General features: G+C 35.5%; 1 protein-coding gene across 1 annotated transcript in view; it reads left to right on the top strand.

Annotated features, from left to right (window-relative positions):
• The window catches only part of FBN2 (fibrillin 2), a 269644-nt gene that overhangs the window by 216530 nt on the left and 35953 nt on the right, over positions 1 to 17161 (top strand). The window contains exons 37-48 of the mRNA XM_005557677.4: positions 4683 to 4844; positions 5532 to 5600; positions 6064 to 6189; positions 7350 to 7475; positions 8064 to 8216; positions 10281 to 10349; positions 11524 to 11649; positions 11836 to 11961; positions 12390 to 12515; positions 14343 to 14459; positions 15994 to 16122; positions 16595 to 16714. Coding sequence (XP_005557734.3) covers positions 4683 to 4844; positions 5532 to 5600; positions 6064 to 6189; positions 7350 to 7475; positions 8064 to 8216; positions 10281 to 10349; positions 11524 to 11649; positions 11836 to 11961; positions 12390 to 12515; positions 14343 to 14459; positions 15994 to 16122; positions 16595 to 16714 — 1449 coding nt within the window. The remainder of the gene's footprint in view (positions 1 to 4682; positions 4845 to 5531; positions 5601 to 6063; positions 6190 to 7349; positions 7476 to 8063; positions 8217 to 10280; positions 10350 to 11523; positions 11650 to 11835; positions 11962 to 12389; positions 12516 to 14342; positions 14460 to 15993; positions 16123 to 16594; positions 16715 to 17161) is intronic.

Genomic DNA, 17161 nt, shown 5'->3' with positions numbered 1-17161 from the left:
ATATACTGTTTTCAAGTTTTAGAGAATACTTTTAATTATCATTTATGGCTACTCCAAGTTCTGCATTTTCCATTCAAAATAATTCATTTGGTAAAGATTGAGCGCCTTCTGTCTAAGGGCTGGAGTTGCAACAGTGAACAGAACAAGCACATTCTCTGCTTTTGTGTTTACATTTTACAGGCAGGGAGATAAATAAAAGCAAGAACAAACAGAATTGGCACTGGAGGTGGTTGGAGGAGAACTGCCATGTTATATTAGGAATGGGGGAATCAGAGCCTTTAAGGAGGGGACAAGCCAACTGGACCTCTGAGGAAAGCCTCCAGTTAAAAGGAGCAGGCAGTGCAAAGGGCCTGTGGTAGGAGAAGACTGTGCATTAGAGACATAGCACAAGGCTGTGTGCAGCAAGAGAGGAGTGAGTGGAGGGGTCAGGGATGAGGAGAGGAATCAGAGGAGCAGTCACCCAGTTCACAAAGTGATTCTCAACCGAGGCTGCATAGTAAACTCCATTTATAACCTGGAAAATATATTGATGCCTGTTACACCCCCAGAAATTCTGACTCACTGGGGCCTCAATATTTCTTAAAAACTTCCTTGGAACAAAGACTGTGAATAGGCAACTCATAAAAGAGAATAGTCTAAACATTAAAAAATGTAAGCAAGCAAATGACCAAAATCATTAGGAATAAGAAATCCAATTGAAACAATTATATAAATACCACTTTACACCTCATATACTGGCAAATACTAGGAAACTTGGACAATGTGAAGTATTGATGGGGACATGGGCCTTGAGGAGCATCCTGTTCTGCTGGTAGAAGTGTAGACCAGGGCAGCCCCTCAGAGAATATACTTGCACAACAGTACACCAATTAACTGTCAGTGTATAATCAATGTTAGTTTTTGAGTTTCTTTTTGGAGCAATTCTATTTGTATGGATTGACACTTTATTGCTTTCGTTCATTCTCAGTTCCAAAAAACAAAGACTCATTCTATCTCAAAAGTGCCAAGGAGTCTATTGGACCCTTTCATAAGTCTGAAACGTTATAAAATGTTAAGAGATCATGTTTTTCCTTTGTCTTGAAACATTTTGACATTTTATCATCCTAGCTGTTATTTTTATCATTGTTCACCATTATGTCCAATGGATACAACAAACAGAATAAAATAATAAGAAGTGGAAAATTATGGCATCACCTAGAAGGAACATGCATTAGTGAAATAAAATGTCACTGTTGCATCATCCTTCAGTTTCCTTATTATATTGCCCTAAGGATTGCATCATTTTCTCAAGAAAGTACAAGAGAAGACTGGAGACAACTTACTTGAAATCTTTTAGCATTTATTGAACACAGTTGAGAATTTAGAAGTCTTTACTTTCTGGCCATAATTTTTGGCAAAAAGAAAAAAATGACAGTGGAAAATATTTCACAGTTGTTAGTTGAGTCAGGTGACTAGAGAGAGACAGAGAGCAGCTCTTTCGTCTAGATTCTAAAGGTGATGGTGAAATGAATCGTCTAAGCACAATCCCCGACTAAGTGCCTTCAGAGACGAATATCCTAGGTGAATTTTTTCAAACTTCAGAATCAACAAGTGAATGGACAGTGTATTTCTGTAGACAAAGGAAATGAAGTATTCTCATCCACTTAGTCAATAAAAAGAACTTCAACCCACAATATTTGGTAACAAGAACCTGAACCATCCCAGGTTCGTGGATTCTTTCATATTTTCATGATGTTTCTGTACCAAAATTCAATTGATATGATTCATAAGCAGACAAAGATAAAGGCAGGTATGTATAAAAGGTTATTGGAAGGAAATATGTGATGTAGAAATGCAGTCACTAGATTGATTATTTTAATTGGTGTTGATAAATCTAAAAATGAAAACATTTTCTATTTGGTAGCCTTTAAAGAAGACGGCTGTCCTCTCATCAACAAAATCTTGAACTGTTAATGTTTTCAAAAATTCCTTTGGCTATTGCATTTTTATGAAGCAAGAACAAGAATAACCAGAAATAATGATAAGCTAGAACCTATTAGAGATGTGTTTGAAACCTGGAAATGGTTTTTACAAAATGGATATATTCCAAGTTCATGAATGATAGTTGATAAGCAATTAGTTGCATTCAGAAGATCAGTTTGAGTAGAATATCTTCAAAACCAAGAAAATACAGATTAAAAAATTGAGTTAGCTATGATTAAATTGTTATTAATATTGCTAATAAAGTTGTTTTCAACTTTTTTCTTCTGTATATTAGTTTTTATAATATACCTTTCTTCTGTAAATGGTTTTTTAAAATTACTTAAAAATAGTAAAAATTAAAGGGTTCATTGGATGTAGTTGGTAAATGATGACTCTTTCTCCTGACTGAAGGCTAAGTATAGGCAAACTCTGTAAATCAACAATTCCTTTTGTGGCTCTGCATGCCAATGGCATTAACTCACAGGCCCATACAGAGACACATATATGATGTTCATTGCAGCATTCTTTGTGGTGGTAGAGTTTTAGAAACCATTTTTGGAGAGGAGGGTTTTTTTTTTTAAAGGCAGTTGTACACCACGAAGCTGACAGACTGGAGATTCACAGAACAAGCATGAATAGAAAAGTTATAAAAATGAAATGAGATGTATGACAAAAGACATTTGTGTAAATTTAAAATGAACACATTAAAACAAAAATATTTATTTTGCAGGAGCACATGTAAAAAGTAGTAACGTTAAATACATTTGGATGATCTGGTAGAGAAGGAGAATGGGAATGCAGAATAAGGATAAAAGAGAAAGGGAGGGGGAGGAGAGAGAAAGAACAGGTGAATAAATGAGGAATAAATAAACCTAATTAGGCCAGGCACAGTGGCTCATGCCTGTTACACCAGCACTTCGGGAAGATGAGGCGGGCAGATCACAAGGTCAAAAGATGAAGAACATTCTGGCCAACATGGTGAAATCCCGTCTCTACTAAAAATACAAAAATTAACTGGATGTGATGGCAGGCGCCTGTAGTCCCAGCTACTCGGGAGGCTGAGGCAGGAGAATCACTTGAACCCGGGAGGCAGAGGTTGCGGTGGGCCGAGATCATGCCACTGCACTCCAGCTTGGCAACAGAGCAAGACTCTGTCCCCAAAAAATAAATAAATAAATAAATAAAAATAAACCTAATTAGAAGGGGGACCATGAGAATCTTGCTGCATCTGAGATTCAGCAACAAAAACAAAATGCAAAATCAGAGAAAAAATAAAGGAAAATTAGTTTTTTTTAAAAGCCCGAATGATTCTAACGTGCAGCCAGGGATGAAAATTACTCTGTAGACTGCTAAGAACTCTAGATTTTATTCTAGTTGAGAAGAGAAGCTATTGGAGGTTGCCTGACCTAAGGTAATGCTATTGAAGGGTCACTCTGACTTACAGAAGGAAAAGTAGACCATAGTGTAGTCAAGAATGGAAGTTGAGAAAAGAGTTAGAAAACTATTACATTAGACTGGGTAAAGGGATAGTGACGGTGGCTGGAACTCAGTAATTAAAAAAAAAAAAAGATAGTAGTGATAGAGGCAGTGGTAAGTAGACAAATTCCAGATATTTTTGTTTGTTTGTTTTTTGTTTGTGTTTTTGTTTTTTGTTTTTTGTTTTTTTTTTTTGAGACGCAGTCTCCCTCTGTCCCCCAGGCTGGAGTGCAGTGGCACGATCTCCACTCACTGCAAGCTCCACCTCCTGGGTTCACGCCATTCTTCTGCCTCAGCCTCCTGAGTAGCTGGGACTACAAATGCCCGCCACCACGCTCGGCTAATTTTGTATATTTTTAGTAGGGACAGGGTTTCACCAAGTTAACCAGGATGGTTGTTTCCAGATATGTTTTGAAGGTTGAGTAGACAGCCCTTATTACTTGATTGAATAAGGAGTCAAAAATGATGTCAAAGCTTAGGGGGCCTGTGCAACTGGGAAAAAAAAAAAAAAGAATTTCCTTGTATTGAAAATGCAGAAGACTGGGAGAGAAGACAGCAGATTTTGTACATGGAGGAAAGAGCATCGACAATTTGATTTTAGATGTGTTAACTTTGAAATAACTATTAGATGTTTAAGAGAAGAAATGAAATAGGCAGTTGGCAGAAGGGTCTAGAGTTCACGGGAGAGATGAGACACAGAACCATAAATTTGAGAGTTCTCAACAAAAAAGTAATATTTAAACCTATAGACTCAATGGAGTGATCTGGATGATAACTGTAGAGATAAAGAAAAGCCTTAGATTAGCAGATCCCTTAAATATTTTCTCTAAGTTTGTTACAGGCTATCTTTTCCAAAACCTGCGAAGTTAGCTATGCAAGTTGAAACTAAACCATTGGATAAACTCATGATATAGATTAATTATACAAAAAATGTGTTGTATTCATATTATTGGAGGTCCAGTATGTCCCAAATGAGAAATGTCTTACTATCTTGTCCATTCCATGAGTATAGGAAAATATGGTCTGTGTGGATTTCTAAACATAGGAAAGTCTGCCATAATTGGCTTCCTCTGACGCAATCTCAAAAAAGCTTAAAGCAGGCGATCGCTTGGTAGTAAGGATTAAAAGGAGCCTTTCATGTTAATGTACAAAATTTGAATTTCATCCTTTGAGTGACTTTTCCCTAAAATGGAATCCTTACTATGTAAGCAAGGGCAAGTGTAAGCTCCTTTGTTGCTCTACAGACAACCGTGTGGGCAACTGCTACCTGAAGTTTGGACCTCGAGGAGATGGGAGTCTGTCTTGCAACACCGAGATCGGGGTGGGCGTCAGTCGCTCTTCATGCTGCTGCTCTCTGGGAAAGGCCTGGGGAAACCCCTGTGAGACATGCCCCCCTGTCAATAGCAGTAAGTACAAAGCTGAAGAAGAGACAGAAAACCACCTGGTGTCTAAAGATTCGTTGCAATTTTATTCCTGAGCTGGGAGTAAGGAGTGTTTAGTGAGGACAAAACAAAAAAAATTGAATTTGGACTACTTTCAGTGATCACACTGAAACCAGCCAAGAGTGTTAAAGGATTTGAATTCCTCTCTTCCTGTGTTTTATCATGATATGTTAAAAAAATAATTTTTAACCGTAATCATGTATGGATAGTACTAATATCAATTCTCCATGATATCACAGATAAAACATATTCCTGATTCTTCTCAAAGGTTATTTAGTTCAGCTTCTTAGGTGTGTTGTATTCCTGAAGTCAATTATAGAATGCCTTAAATTGAAACATCTGTTCTGATATGAACATGAACCAAAACCTGTATTCTCTAAACTCAATTTACTAGCTAAAAGAACTGCAAGGGATTTTTTTCTTTAAATTGAAAACAAATGGTTCGTGTTATTCTACTGTGTATGTGATTAATAAAGTATGATCTTTTATGTAAAATATGTAACTTTAAATGTATATGAAAGGGCACTAAGAAAAATTTGGATACATCCCTTAGGATGAGTATATTGAGCCTGTCATTTGCTGAATGCTGGCTTGTTGTCTCAGCCACTTGGACACGGGTATCAAACCTCTTATTTTTCTATTGTTTTGTAGCGGAATATTACACCCTGTGTCCCGGAGGTGAAGGCTTCAGACCTAACCCCATCACAATCATTTTAGAAGGTGAGCTAATCCCACTGTCACCCAGATTTAAACAAGGTAAAGAGTTAGTTTTAGAGAAAAGCTGGTGGAAAAGTTACGGGGCAGAGCAGTCACAGCAAGATAATTTAGTAAAATTACAGATGGACTTTAATTACTAAAATGTTAAACGACCACTTTTATCAAGCAGTAATGATCCATTGCAGTGATTTGATATCTGACTGTTCTGCAGAGAAACTCTTTCCCATTGTCCCCTACCTTGAATAATCCCCAACTTATTTTATTCATTTTCTCAGATAATGGTAAAAGTTCCATGACAAAGCCAAGAAGATACTTGAGCAGAATAAACTTGCCATCTAAGTGTGCATTCATTTGGATGCATAGAAGTCTGCTGATTCTTGCAAGATCACAGTTTTGAAAGATCTAATACTAACTCTTATCCTTCATGAAGGTGTTTGTTTTAAGTGCACTATCTCCCCTTTTGCAGACATTGACGAATGCCAGGAGTTACCAGGTCTCTGCCAGGGTGGAAACTGCATCAACACTTTTGGGAGCTTCCAGTGTGAGTGCCCACAAGGCTACTACCTCAGCGAGGAAACTCGCATCTGTGAAGGTGAGATGAATTTGATGCCTAAAATGCTCAGTGCTGTTCGAAACAAAATGGCTGCCGAGGCCTGGGGGAAAGGCCCATCCTCAAATTCTACAAAAGGCTCAATTAAGACTGGTTCATAGCTTTTTTCTTTTCATATCAATGTGGCTAAGTTGTATGATGATAGACAAATTAATTTACAGCTCATTGCCATAATTCACTATATTTTTCTATGAGGCTTGATTAAATATAAATTGGGAAAATGGGGTAGTATGAACACCTACAATATTAAGTAAGTTGTTAGTGAAAATATTGATAAGCATTACATTTTACAAGGAAAAATTGGTAAGCTTCAATGTGACCATTAACTTAATATTGATCAGTAATTTTTTAAAGGTTGGACTATATGGTATGAAGAAGTTCAAAGGTTATGCAGCTGCCATTCTTGCTTCCGTCCCCTCACCTTATCACATGGTATTTCAATTGTTTTAGGGGCCTGTCTCACCACTAAACTGGGGGCTTCTGGAGGCACGGTCCACATCTTACTCATCATTACAACTACAAGTTCTAGCTTACAGTAGAATCTCAATATTTAATTGTGAAATGAATGAATCCTTCTAACTGAATATTAAGCATGTAGCGTAATTATTTCCATTTTAACTTTTCTTTTGGAACACGTTCGATAAATGCATCTGGAAGAAATAGGATATAATAAGGAGAACAACCAGCAGCTGCACTGCTTTAAGAATCTCTGAATTGTTACTAGTTTGAAAGAAGCTACAAAGACAAAGGCTTTCCCAACCTGCATTCACTTTAAAGTTGGCATTAAAACTTAGCCTAAGTGACATAGGACGAAAACAGGCTTTAAAGAAATTCCAATTGAAGAATGTGAATTACAATTAAAAATATATATATATATATATGTAGGTGCCAAGGAAATTATTTTTTGCCACTTTAGAATAATTTCTTTTGATGCTTTATATTTTTTAATATGGGGATTTTTTTCTTTTGAAGAAAGGTGTATCTGTGTTATATAAATGCGTATTTGGCATATTTTCTTTATTTCTAAATTTTGCGTGAATAGGGATTTAGAGAATCACCTATGCTTTGTTCAGTCATCTAAGTAATATAAATTCATTGAAAAAATATATTTATTAATTAATGGATATTCTTGCCTACTCTAGATATTGATGAGTGTTTTGCACATCCTGGTGTGTGTGGGCCTGGGACCTGCTATAACACCCTGGGAAATTACACCTGCATTTGCCCACCTGAGTACATGCAGGTCAATGGAGGCCACAACTGCATGGGTAGGTAAAGAACTCTGAGATTAATTACAGCACAGTTGTCAACTTCACACCTAAAGCACTTATGTCTCAGAACTATTGTTCAGGAAGTTTGAAAGTTAAATCTTCGTGAATTGAGATATTTCAGAATCTTGTAAGCTGCTGGCTTAGTATCAAATTTTTGACCTTTGGATATACATTTACATTTTTAAAAGCTTGAATCTAATGTAGAAAATTTCCTCAAATGTTATATATTCGTAAATTTGTCATCTCCATTCATACAGTGTGAACATTAATATACAAATAAAATAACATTTGAATTTTAATGCTTAATTTTTTTAATTAAATAAATGATTTTGAGAGAAAAACAAATATGTATTAACATTGTCTCCAAAGAAGATTATAAGTGAAATCCTTTATCTAAGGATAAAGGAGAGATGTTAATCTAAAAATGATTTATGTTTAAAGACTTATTTTAAGATAGCTTCAAATGACTCAGAAGGTTTTCAGAGTTGCGTTCATCAGGAAAGCTTGATGTCTACAGCAGTGCGGGCTTCATTATAAACTACTCATGGATACAAATGGCCAGCTTCTTTGTTTTTCTTTATGTAGACATGAGAAAAAGCTTTTGCTACCGAAGCTATAATGGAACCACTTGTGAGAATGAGTTGCCTTTCAATGTGACAAAAAGGATGTGCTGCTGCACATATAACGTGGGCAAAGCCTGGAACAAACCTTGTGAACCATGCCCAACTCCAGGAACAGGTAAGCACATGGCTCGTGCTTCCTCTGACTGCCGTATCAGTGATACATGCATACGTGTAACAATATAGTCAAAGTCAATGCATGCTAAAACTAGAGATGCTCAGTTCCGAAAATATTCAAGAGCATCATATGGCTCTATTTCCCAAGTGGCCCTCTTTGAGATTCACACACTAACTTCTGAGACATTATGTTGAATAGGCTTGTAAATCCTGAAAATAAGATCATTGCTGAAGAGTTAGAGTTTATAGCATTAGTCCATTTAAACTTGGTATCTTAAACTATGCTTGTCAATTATTGATTTATTCATCAAACAAATCTTTCTTGAGCAAGTATTGTATGCCACTTTGCTAGACATGGAAGGTGTAATATTTGGAAAAAAACTAAATTCAAAAAGTTCATTTTTTTAGTTCAGTCATGGAAAATATGCAAAAAGTGTTTTTATGAGCAAATTTTACATAAAAGCAACCCATTGTCAAAATGTGCCTTTACATCTTCTTCCTCAGACATCAATGAAATTTTTAGGCAAAAAATAGAGCTTGTCTTTACTTGGTCATTTTTTTTTCACAAGACAGATTCTTTTGAAAGAAAAAGTGAAAGATAATAGAGATAAGACCAAAAATGCTTGTCTTAAAATTGCTGTCCATCAGTTTCTCTTTTATGACCTGTAGAATGGCAACTTTTAATAACTATAGATACTAAGAGTTGAACCAGTAGGCCAAATAAGAAACGGTGATTATATATTTGTTACCAAATATTACTTAGGGTATTTGTATTTAAATGTTTCATTTAATATGTTGATGAAATGAAATTAAGGAGAGAAATGGTGAAAAGCAACACATAGGCCTTTTTCAGTGACTCGAATTCACTGGTCAAATGGATTTTCTTAGCCTTATCTTGCCATTATTATGTTCCATACAATTAAATAGAAACATTCCTACAATTCTCAACTTTCAAACTGCATAGTTACAAATTGAAGATCATTGATTTGGGGAATTAAAATGGCACTTTCTTTGTGAGAAGAAACGAAAGCTTAGATTTGAGAGACAGGTCTGTATTTAAATCAAAACTCTTAGGATACTTATTGTGGAACCTCCTGCAGAGTATTTATCCTTTCTGAAACTAATTTCTCATGTATAAAATGGGAATAATAAATAATTACAGTGACTAATTCATATGGTTGCAGCGACAATTAGGGAGATTATACATATAAATTATAATGTGTACATTGCCAGACAATTAGAAACCATTAAATTGAGCATCTGTTGTCTTTCTCCCTGTTCTCAATACTCGGTATTTATTGCTGGATGAAATATACAGCATCCCTGACCCGATAGCACTTGGAATATAGTATGCAGTTCAAGTTTTACCTAATACTGTTTTCAGGAGTTTTACTCACTTGTATAGCATTGAGTGTCAGAAGCATTTTCATCTTGCAAATTATAATTCTTTTAAATTTCCATTGATTTGGTGAATTATGTGTGAGAATACCTCTTATAGTCCCTATTTTATTTCATAATGCATTGTTTTTGATGATTCGAATTTCACATTCCAACCAGTAGACACAGTAAAAAAAAAAAAAAAAAAAAAAAAAAAAGATAATATTCGTATCTCATTCATTATTCATTGTTTGCCTATTTCCCCTCTACAACATTATTTTTGCATGTCTATACCTTTGTGCGCTCTGTAATTCCTTTTTCAATTTGTACTTCTCTTTTTTAAATCTTTATGTATTGGATGTTTTCTAAAGCTCTGCGTATCAAAAGAAAAAGAGTATTTAAATATCTAAATAAACATTTTGAATCTTATAATGATTTACTTGCCTTCTGATATTAGAGCAGTAAAATGTTAATGAGAGTAATAGAAATAACAATGATAATAATGGTAAAGAATGCCTAGATCCACTCCTAGTAGAAGCTGGCATTGCTATCAAATAAATATAATTGAAATCAAAATGTCTGGTTGTGAATAATGTAAAATATATTTTGTTTGTGAAAGTAATACAAAATGTTATTTTGAAGGAATTTGAGAAATTTAAGAGTGCATTGCTTTGTTTATATTTTAAAGCTGACTTTAAAACCATATGTGGAAATATTCCTGGATTCACCTTTGACATTCATACAGGAAAAGCTGTTGGTGAGTTTTTCCAGATTATGTTTGTTTTAATACATACGTGTATCATTCTGTAAAAATCTGTGTTTTTAAAATTTAAGAGTACCGCAAAGCATAATAATCTGGATTCCAATCTAATATAGTTAAATAAGAGAGAAATAACAGGCTTACAGACTCTAACCAGGTATTAATAATGATACTCCATCAGCATAGTCTGGTGATTGGGTTATGGTAGTCATGTGACTATCTGAATATTTGCCACATCCACCATGCTAAAGCTTCAGTTGTCCTTGTCATGCACATTGTATTACATGACTCTAAATAATCTACCTTATTTTAACCTTTAGTTGCTATTTTCTTAAGTACATTTTTAAATTTTTGGTGTATTTTTGCAGTTTCCCTTTTTACTGGTCTAAATATGAATTTGCAGACTTATTTTTCATATTAATTAATTCCTTCTAAATGTACATTGTGTTGCTCACTCTAATTTCCTTCCTCAAAGATTCGGTAAGCAATATCTTTTACTTTTTTTTTGAGATGAAGTTTTACGCTTATTGCCCAGGCTGGAGTGCAATGGCGCAATCTCGGCTCACTGTAACCTCCGTCTGCTAGGTTCAAGTGATTCTTCTGCCTCAGCCTCCCGAGTAGCTGGGATTACAGGCACCCACTACCATACCCGGCTAAGTTTTTGTATTATAGTAGAGACAGGGGTTTCACCATGTTGGTCAGGCTGGTCTCAAACTCCTGACCTCGTGATCCGCCCGCCTCAGCCTCCCAAAGTGCTGGGATTACAGGCGTGAGCCACCACACCTGGCCTAAGCAATTAAGTCTCCATTATGAATACATGATAAAACAAAGTACATACAATGATGAAAACATAGCTTTTTAAACAAATGACTAGCAGCAGTTAGGGTAACCTGAAGAAGAGGTTTGATTGCCTAGGAAGTTCATTTGCTATATTGACTCTGAAATTACTTGGTATATTTTATCAGCTACTTACATTTTTTCCATCACTGTTTCTGTTTTCTGGTATATATGTTTTTATAAACCAAAAAAATTATCCATGCCAGTATATAATTGATTTTTGTGACACTGAATATTTGTTCTCATCCCAGGGTACATGTACCATTATTCAAGGTTATATGGTAAGTACATTAAGCAGAACAACATATATTTGACCAAATCTGTTCCGTTTCAGACATTGATGAATGTAAAGAGATTCCAGGCATTTGTGCAAACGGTGTGTGCATTAACCAGATTGGCAGTTTCCGCTGTGAATGTCCTACAGGATTCAGTTACAATGACCTGCTGTTGGTTTGCGAAGGTAATCTGAATAATGTATGTCCTTTATCCAGTATAATTTGGTATACATAAATAGCATTTAGATGGTTTCTGATTTTTACTATTTCTTCTACAATTTTTCAAGAATTGATCATCAAAGTGTGACGTGAATGTAACGCTAATACAATAATAAAAAGGACTCCTTAAAATGGAACTGTTGCTCTTTCAGATATAGATGAGTGCAGCAATGGTGATAATCTCTGTCAGCGGAATGCAGACTGCATCAATAGTCCTGGTAGTTACCGCTGTGAATGTGCCGCGGGTTTCAAACTTTCACCCAATGGGGCCTGTGTAGGTAAGAAAGAGGCTGACTCATTCTTTGGCACTGAGCAAAAGATTCCTTAGCTTTCCTATCAAAAAATACTTGCAAGAATAATTTCAGAAAGATTTTCTCTCTCAATCTGTTCACTTATAGTGAACCTATTTCACCATATCTTTTATTTTGTTAAGAAAATAGGTCTCTTCAATGGATTTCCCCAGGATTGGACCTAAAACAAAATAATATCCTTGAGATACCAAAAAAACATAAATAATTGCTTAAATAGAGAGAGTTGGATAAGTTAAAGCCTTGTTCATTTCGATTCAGCTATTGTTATGGTTCATTTTCAGCCTGTCTATAATAATTAATAGCAGATTAGAGAAACACAACTGTGAAAAATGAAGAAATCTTAATAAAAATCAGATACATGTAACGTGTTTTGTTTGTTTGTTTGTTTGTTTTAGATCGCAATGAATGTTTAGAAATTCCTAACGTTTGCAGTCATGGCTTGTGTGTTGATCTGCAAGGAAGTTACCAGTGCATCTGCCACAATGGCTTTAAGGCTTCTCAGGACCAGACCATGTGCATGGGTAAGAAGGAAATGTGGCTCGAGGGAGTGAAGTGGGACTGGGACTCCAGAACAAATCACAGTTCCATCAAGTGCCATGACTAACTACTATGTGTCGGTCAGAAACAATCTTGCAAAAAATTAACTAGGTCAAACTGTTTAAGTCTTGATTCAGTATAAAATTTGCAAACAGGGACATACTGCAATATGTTCTTCAGTTCAGTGATTCACAGCTTTTTCTCTAGAAAATGTTCACATGGCTCGATATGCACTCTGAGTCACTTGGGCTTGTGTGGAACTTACCATAGCACCCGCTGCCCTTTACTTTCATGTTTCTCCTCAAGACACCATTTTGGAATGCAAGAGAGTAGTAAGAGTGACAGCATTAAACTTAATAAATTTATACACATATGCACATACGTTTGTAAAACAAATTGTTGAATACATGGGATTTATGTACATATTTTCTGTTTTATCTCTTAAAAATCGCTTCAGGAGCAAATATAGCCAAACTCTTCAAAAATTCCGAGTAGCTAATGTAATGGGTAGTCAAGTGATAATAGTGCTTAGTGAGTTCTTGCTGAGCTGATGATTAATAAGTTTTCAAAGACAGATGGGCTGGATGCCATGAAGCTGGAACTGAGTATAACCCCTTAAGTCTGATGTCAGCCATTGGCTCTGCCTCTGCTGAAGAGTTTTCTTTCTGTGCTTTGCACTTGAAGGGGGAAAATCAAATTTAAAACTTGGCTACTTATAATTAGCATGTTCTCAGTGTAGAAAAGGCTAGGGCTGTTCAGCTACTCTTTTGATATTCAAGATATTATCTATGTGAATATTAAAATCAGATTTCAGTACCACAGGACTGGTTTCCTTCATGACACGTTCATACAACAGGGAATACCTGGCGTGTGTCTCCAGGTTCATCCACTAAGAGTCCTCCCTTTGGAATTCTCCCATAATGGCAGGGAAAATTCTCTAGGTGATGCTTATACAAAGGAATATGCAGGATCTGGTCTTATTTGCATGAACTCCCTAAGAATGCTTGCTTATACATGCTGTTTCTTGCCATACTCCCAGAGAGAGTATGATTTACCAAAAAAAAAAATGTGAGATTTATGATTCAGAAATTCTTATGGTGAAGATCTGTCTACTCATAACAATTCTTCCATGATAAAAACTAGTCGGATTCTTCAGTAAGACCTCCCTTATACAGACCTTCCTTCCTAAAGAACAGTACCAACCCCCACCCTTTTTTTGGTGTAGTAGAGTTTCAGCAGACTGGAATTCATAATTGGGGAGTCTGCTCTCTCATATGACAGATGACCTTTCTAAGTATTTTCTTAATTCAGTTTTTTTGAAGGCTAATAGTGAATTCTAATAAACTTCAATTTGGATTTCATTACTTCATACAATTAAGTAAACTAAAGTTTATCTTTGTTGTCCCACTCAAATTAAGGGATTTAAATTTCTGGGTAAGTGTTTATAATGCCTTTTATAATGAAACAAATTGTTTCAATATTTTAGAAGATCAGTTTTATTTACAATTATTAAGCAGACCTGCTCATTAATACATCTCTGCTAGGGGGATGCTCTCCTAGGCTATGTCTGAGTATTATCTGACACAGTCAGTACCTGTTAAACTGTATTATTTTCTTATAATTTTACAATTTTGATTTCTTGTAATTTTGATTTTTCTCTATCTCATACTCATTTTCCTCAAGGAGATATGAGTTCCTAGTACTGAATCAGGAAAATCTAAATAATTCCATAGTTTAAACATATAAAAGGGTTAATAGCCTATTTTTTTCCAGTTAAAAATTTAATTTTTTGAGCCAGTATTTCTTTGTAGATGTTGATGAGTGCGAGCGGCATCCGTGTGGAAATGGAACTTGTAAAAACACCGTTGGATCCTATAACTGTCTGTGCTACCCAGGGTTTGAACTCACTCATAATAATGATTGCTTGGGTAAGTACTTCATTCAGTCTTTTATTGCTTCTATTTCATTTCCACACAATGTGCTGAAATAAAAAACAAAACTAAAGACCAAAAAAAAATTATATTACTAAAATTGCAAATATGTGCCAAAAGATATATAATATCATTGACTGGTTTCTAGTTAACTGATACCACAGTATTGGCCTAAATTGTCACAAGACAATATACGCTTGAACCCTTTTGTCAGTCAACCAATCAATTCAGGAAAAAAGGTCATTCAGATCACAGTAAACATATTGGGACTGATTTATGGTTTGGGGTATTTGTATTCCCTTAATGAGATCAAAAATAGACCATTGTCTCAATGTTATTATAAGTATTTCATTTAAATCCATTCTGGATTATTTACATTCAAGTACCAGTAGCCGCCTACTTCCACTTGTCATGGCTTGACATTTCATTTTCCATCAGGTTTTGAAGCCAAGATGCCTTCCCCCACTCCAAAAAAAAAAAGAATGGTGACTAGGTTTCTAGATTAGCCCTCAGAAATCTCGCCTATGCGCAGCACAGGACTTTAGCCTTTGGCCCACAGCAACATACAAATGTGAAATGGAAACTGATAGTGAGTGGGAGAGGATCCTGAAGTAGTTGGAGGAGAGAATAAGAGAAATGACAGCAAACGTTTATTCCTTGTTTACCGCGTGGCAGGAACTGCATGGGTAGTTTACAGCATAATGTGTTGTGTTTCGCATGGCCCTGCAAGGTATGTGGAAGAACTTAGGTTTTCTACCTTTGTGGGACTGTATCAGAGCTCATCCCCACCTCCTCATTTAACCCAACATAAGTCCCTCTCTGTTTTTTTTATTTTTCAAAATTCCACACTTGTGAAAAAAAATAGAGCTAATTGGACATTTTATTTAACTGCTGCCTTCTTGACTAGTTTCTTAGAGCCTTTGTACAGTCAGGGAGAACTAAAAAATACGGACATGGCTCTGATCAAAGTACAATCTTCAAACAACCCAGGAAATTACCCAAATGTAGTCAACTCTAAACTTAAATGAAAACTTAACAGTTAGTGTATTTTTTCTTTAAATTATGTATTATGTCAGCAATTCCAGTGTTTTTAATATCATTGATTTTCCTGTAATAAATAAGCTCATTTATTTGTTCTCTGAATATGGTCAGCTTAGCTCCAGGTAAAGTATCTGAAAATTAGGCAGTCAGATTAAATCACACATATCCCCCAGCCTGTAGGAAAATAAATATTTTTCAGTTAGAAAGAATGGAAAGCTTCACCTTAAACCTTGATTTTTATCTGGTTCTAAATTTATGAGTTATATTAATATCAAAAATGAAAAAAAAGTATCTTTATGGTTGAAAAATAGTAGGAATCTATGGGATCCTATTAATTAAATGATCCTTATGATATGTGCCATTTTTGTCTGTTGATGAGGAATTGTAATGTGGGATTTCTTATAAATGCAATAAGTATGTTTTTAAGTAGTGACTTGTGAAACAAGTGTTAAGAGCTCTTTCTGAAAAACGGACTCCTGTTTGCTTACAGACATAGATGAGTGCAGTTCCTTTTTTGGTCAGGTGTGCAGAAATGGACGGTGTTTTAATGAAATTGGCTCCTTCAAGTGTCTGTGTAACGAAGGTTATGAACTTACCCCAGATGGCAAAAACTGTATAGGTACGTATCTAAATAACAAGCAGTCTTTATGGTGATTTTTTTTTGTTTTTTGTTTGTTTGTTTGTTTGTTTGGTAAAATGATGATGTGTACCTCCCCTCCTTTCACTTTAGAATTCATTAATATTTCATTTAATCATCAGATCACATGATCAAGATAAACTATGATGGAAAATTTTAGCATAAGGTATCAACAATGGGAATGTCTCATAGGCAATGTGTTTACTGGGGACAGAGCTTGAGGCTGTCCATGTCTTAAGAAAAGTAGGCAAAGGAAACAAATCAAGAAAATTAGCCACTTGCCAAATAGGAAATATCCAAGATGTCGGAAGAGTATCTCTGGGAATATGTGTTCATGGTGACCCAGTAGATCAGAGGACTTGTGAGTTCATGTTAATATCATTTGGCAGACAGATAAATGTATGCAACAATTATCTCATGCTTAAATTATTTTTTCTCTTCTTTTTCTCTAAAGACACTAATGAGTGTGTCGCCCTTCCTGGCTCTTGCTCTCCTGGTACCTGTCAGAATTTGGAGGGATCCTTCAGATGCATCTGTCCCCCAGGGTATGAAGTAAAAAGCGAGAACTGCATTGGTAAGACTAACATTTATTCTGAGGCCCACAGGTAGCTCAGTATAGTAAGACACGGTGGAGACTCTGGAAGCATACTAAGTGCCAACCATTGCAAGCATGCTGACCTAAGGAATTAAACATATCGCTGCCTATGTCTGTTTTACTGAACCATCAGAAATGATGGTGAGAATAAAAAACTTGGGGATGTAGGATTTTTTCATCACCAGAAGTCTAATGCTAGTCAAAGAATTTTCAGCATACGCTAATCTTTTTTTCAAATGTCAACAGAGACTTTCAATGAATTTAAAGAGCGTCTACAAAAATTGTAATCTTTGACACCCAGTTTTAAAACAGCTATTAAAGGTGTCTAGAGTCTTAGAAATGTGAAGCAGAAAAATCTTGACAATGCTGTTGAGACATTCTTTTCCTTGGGAAGGCCTCATGTCAGAGCAGAAAATATTAATCCAT

The sequence above is a fragment of the Macaca fascicularis genome, chromosome 6 (genome assembly GCF_037993035.2).
Source record: "Macaca fascicularis isolate 582-1 chromosome 6, T2T-MFA8v1.1".
Lineage (NCBI taxonomy): Eukaryota > Metazoa > Chordata > Mammalia > Primates > Cercopithecidae > Macaca > Macaca fascicularis.
The sequence above is the reverse complement of the archived record's forward strand: the minus strand, read 5'-3'. Positions and strand labels throughout refer to the sequence as shown.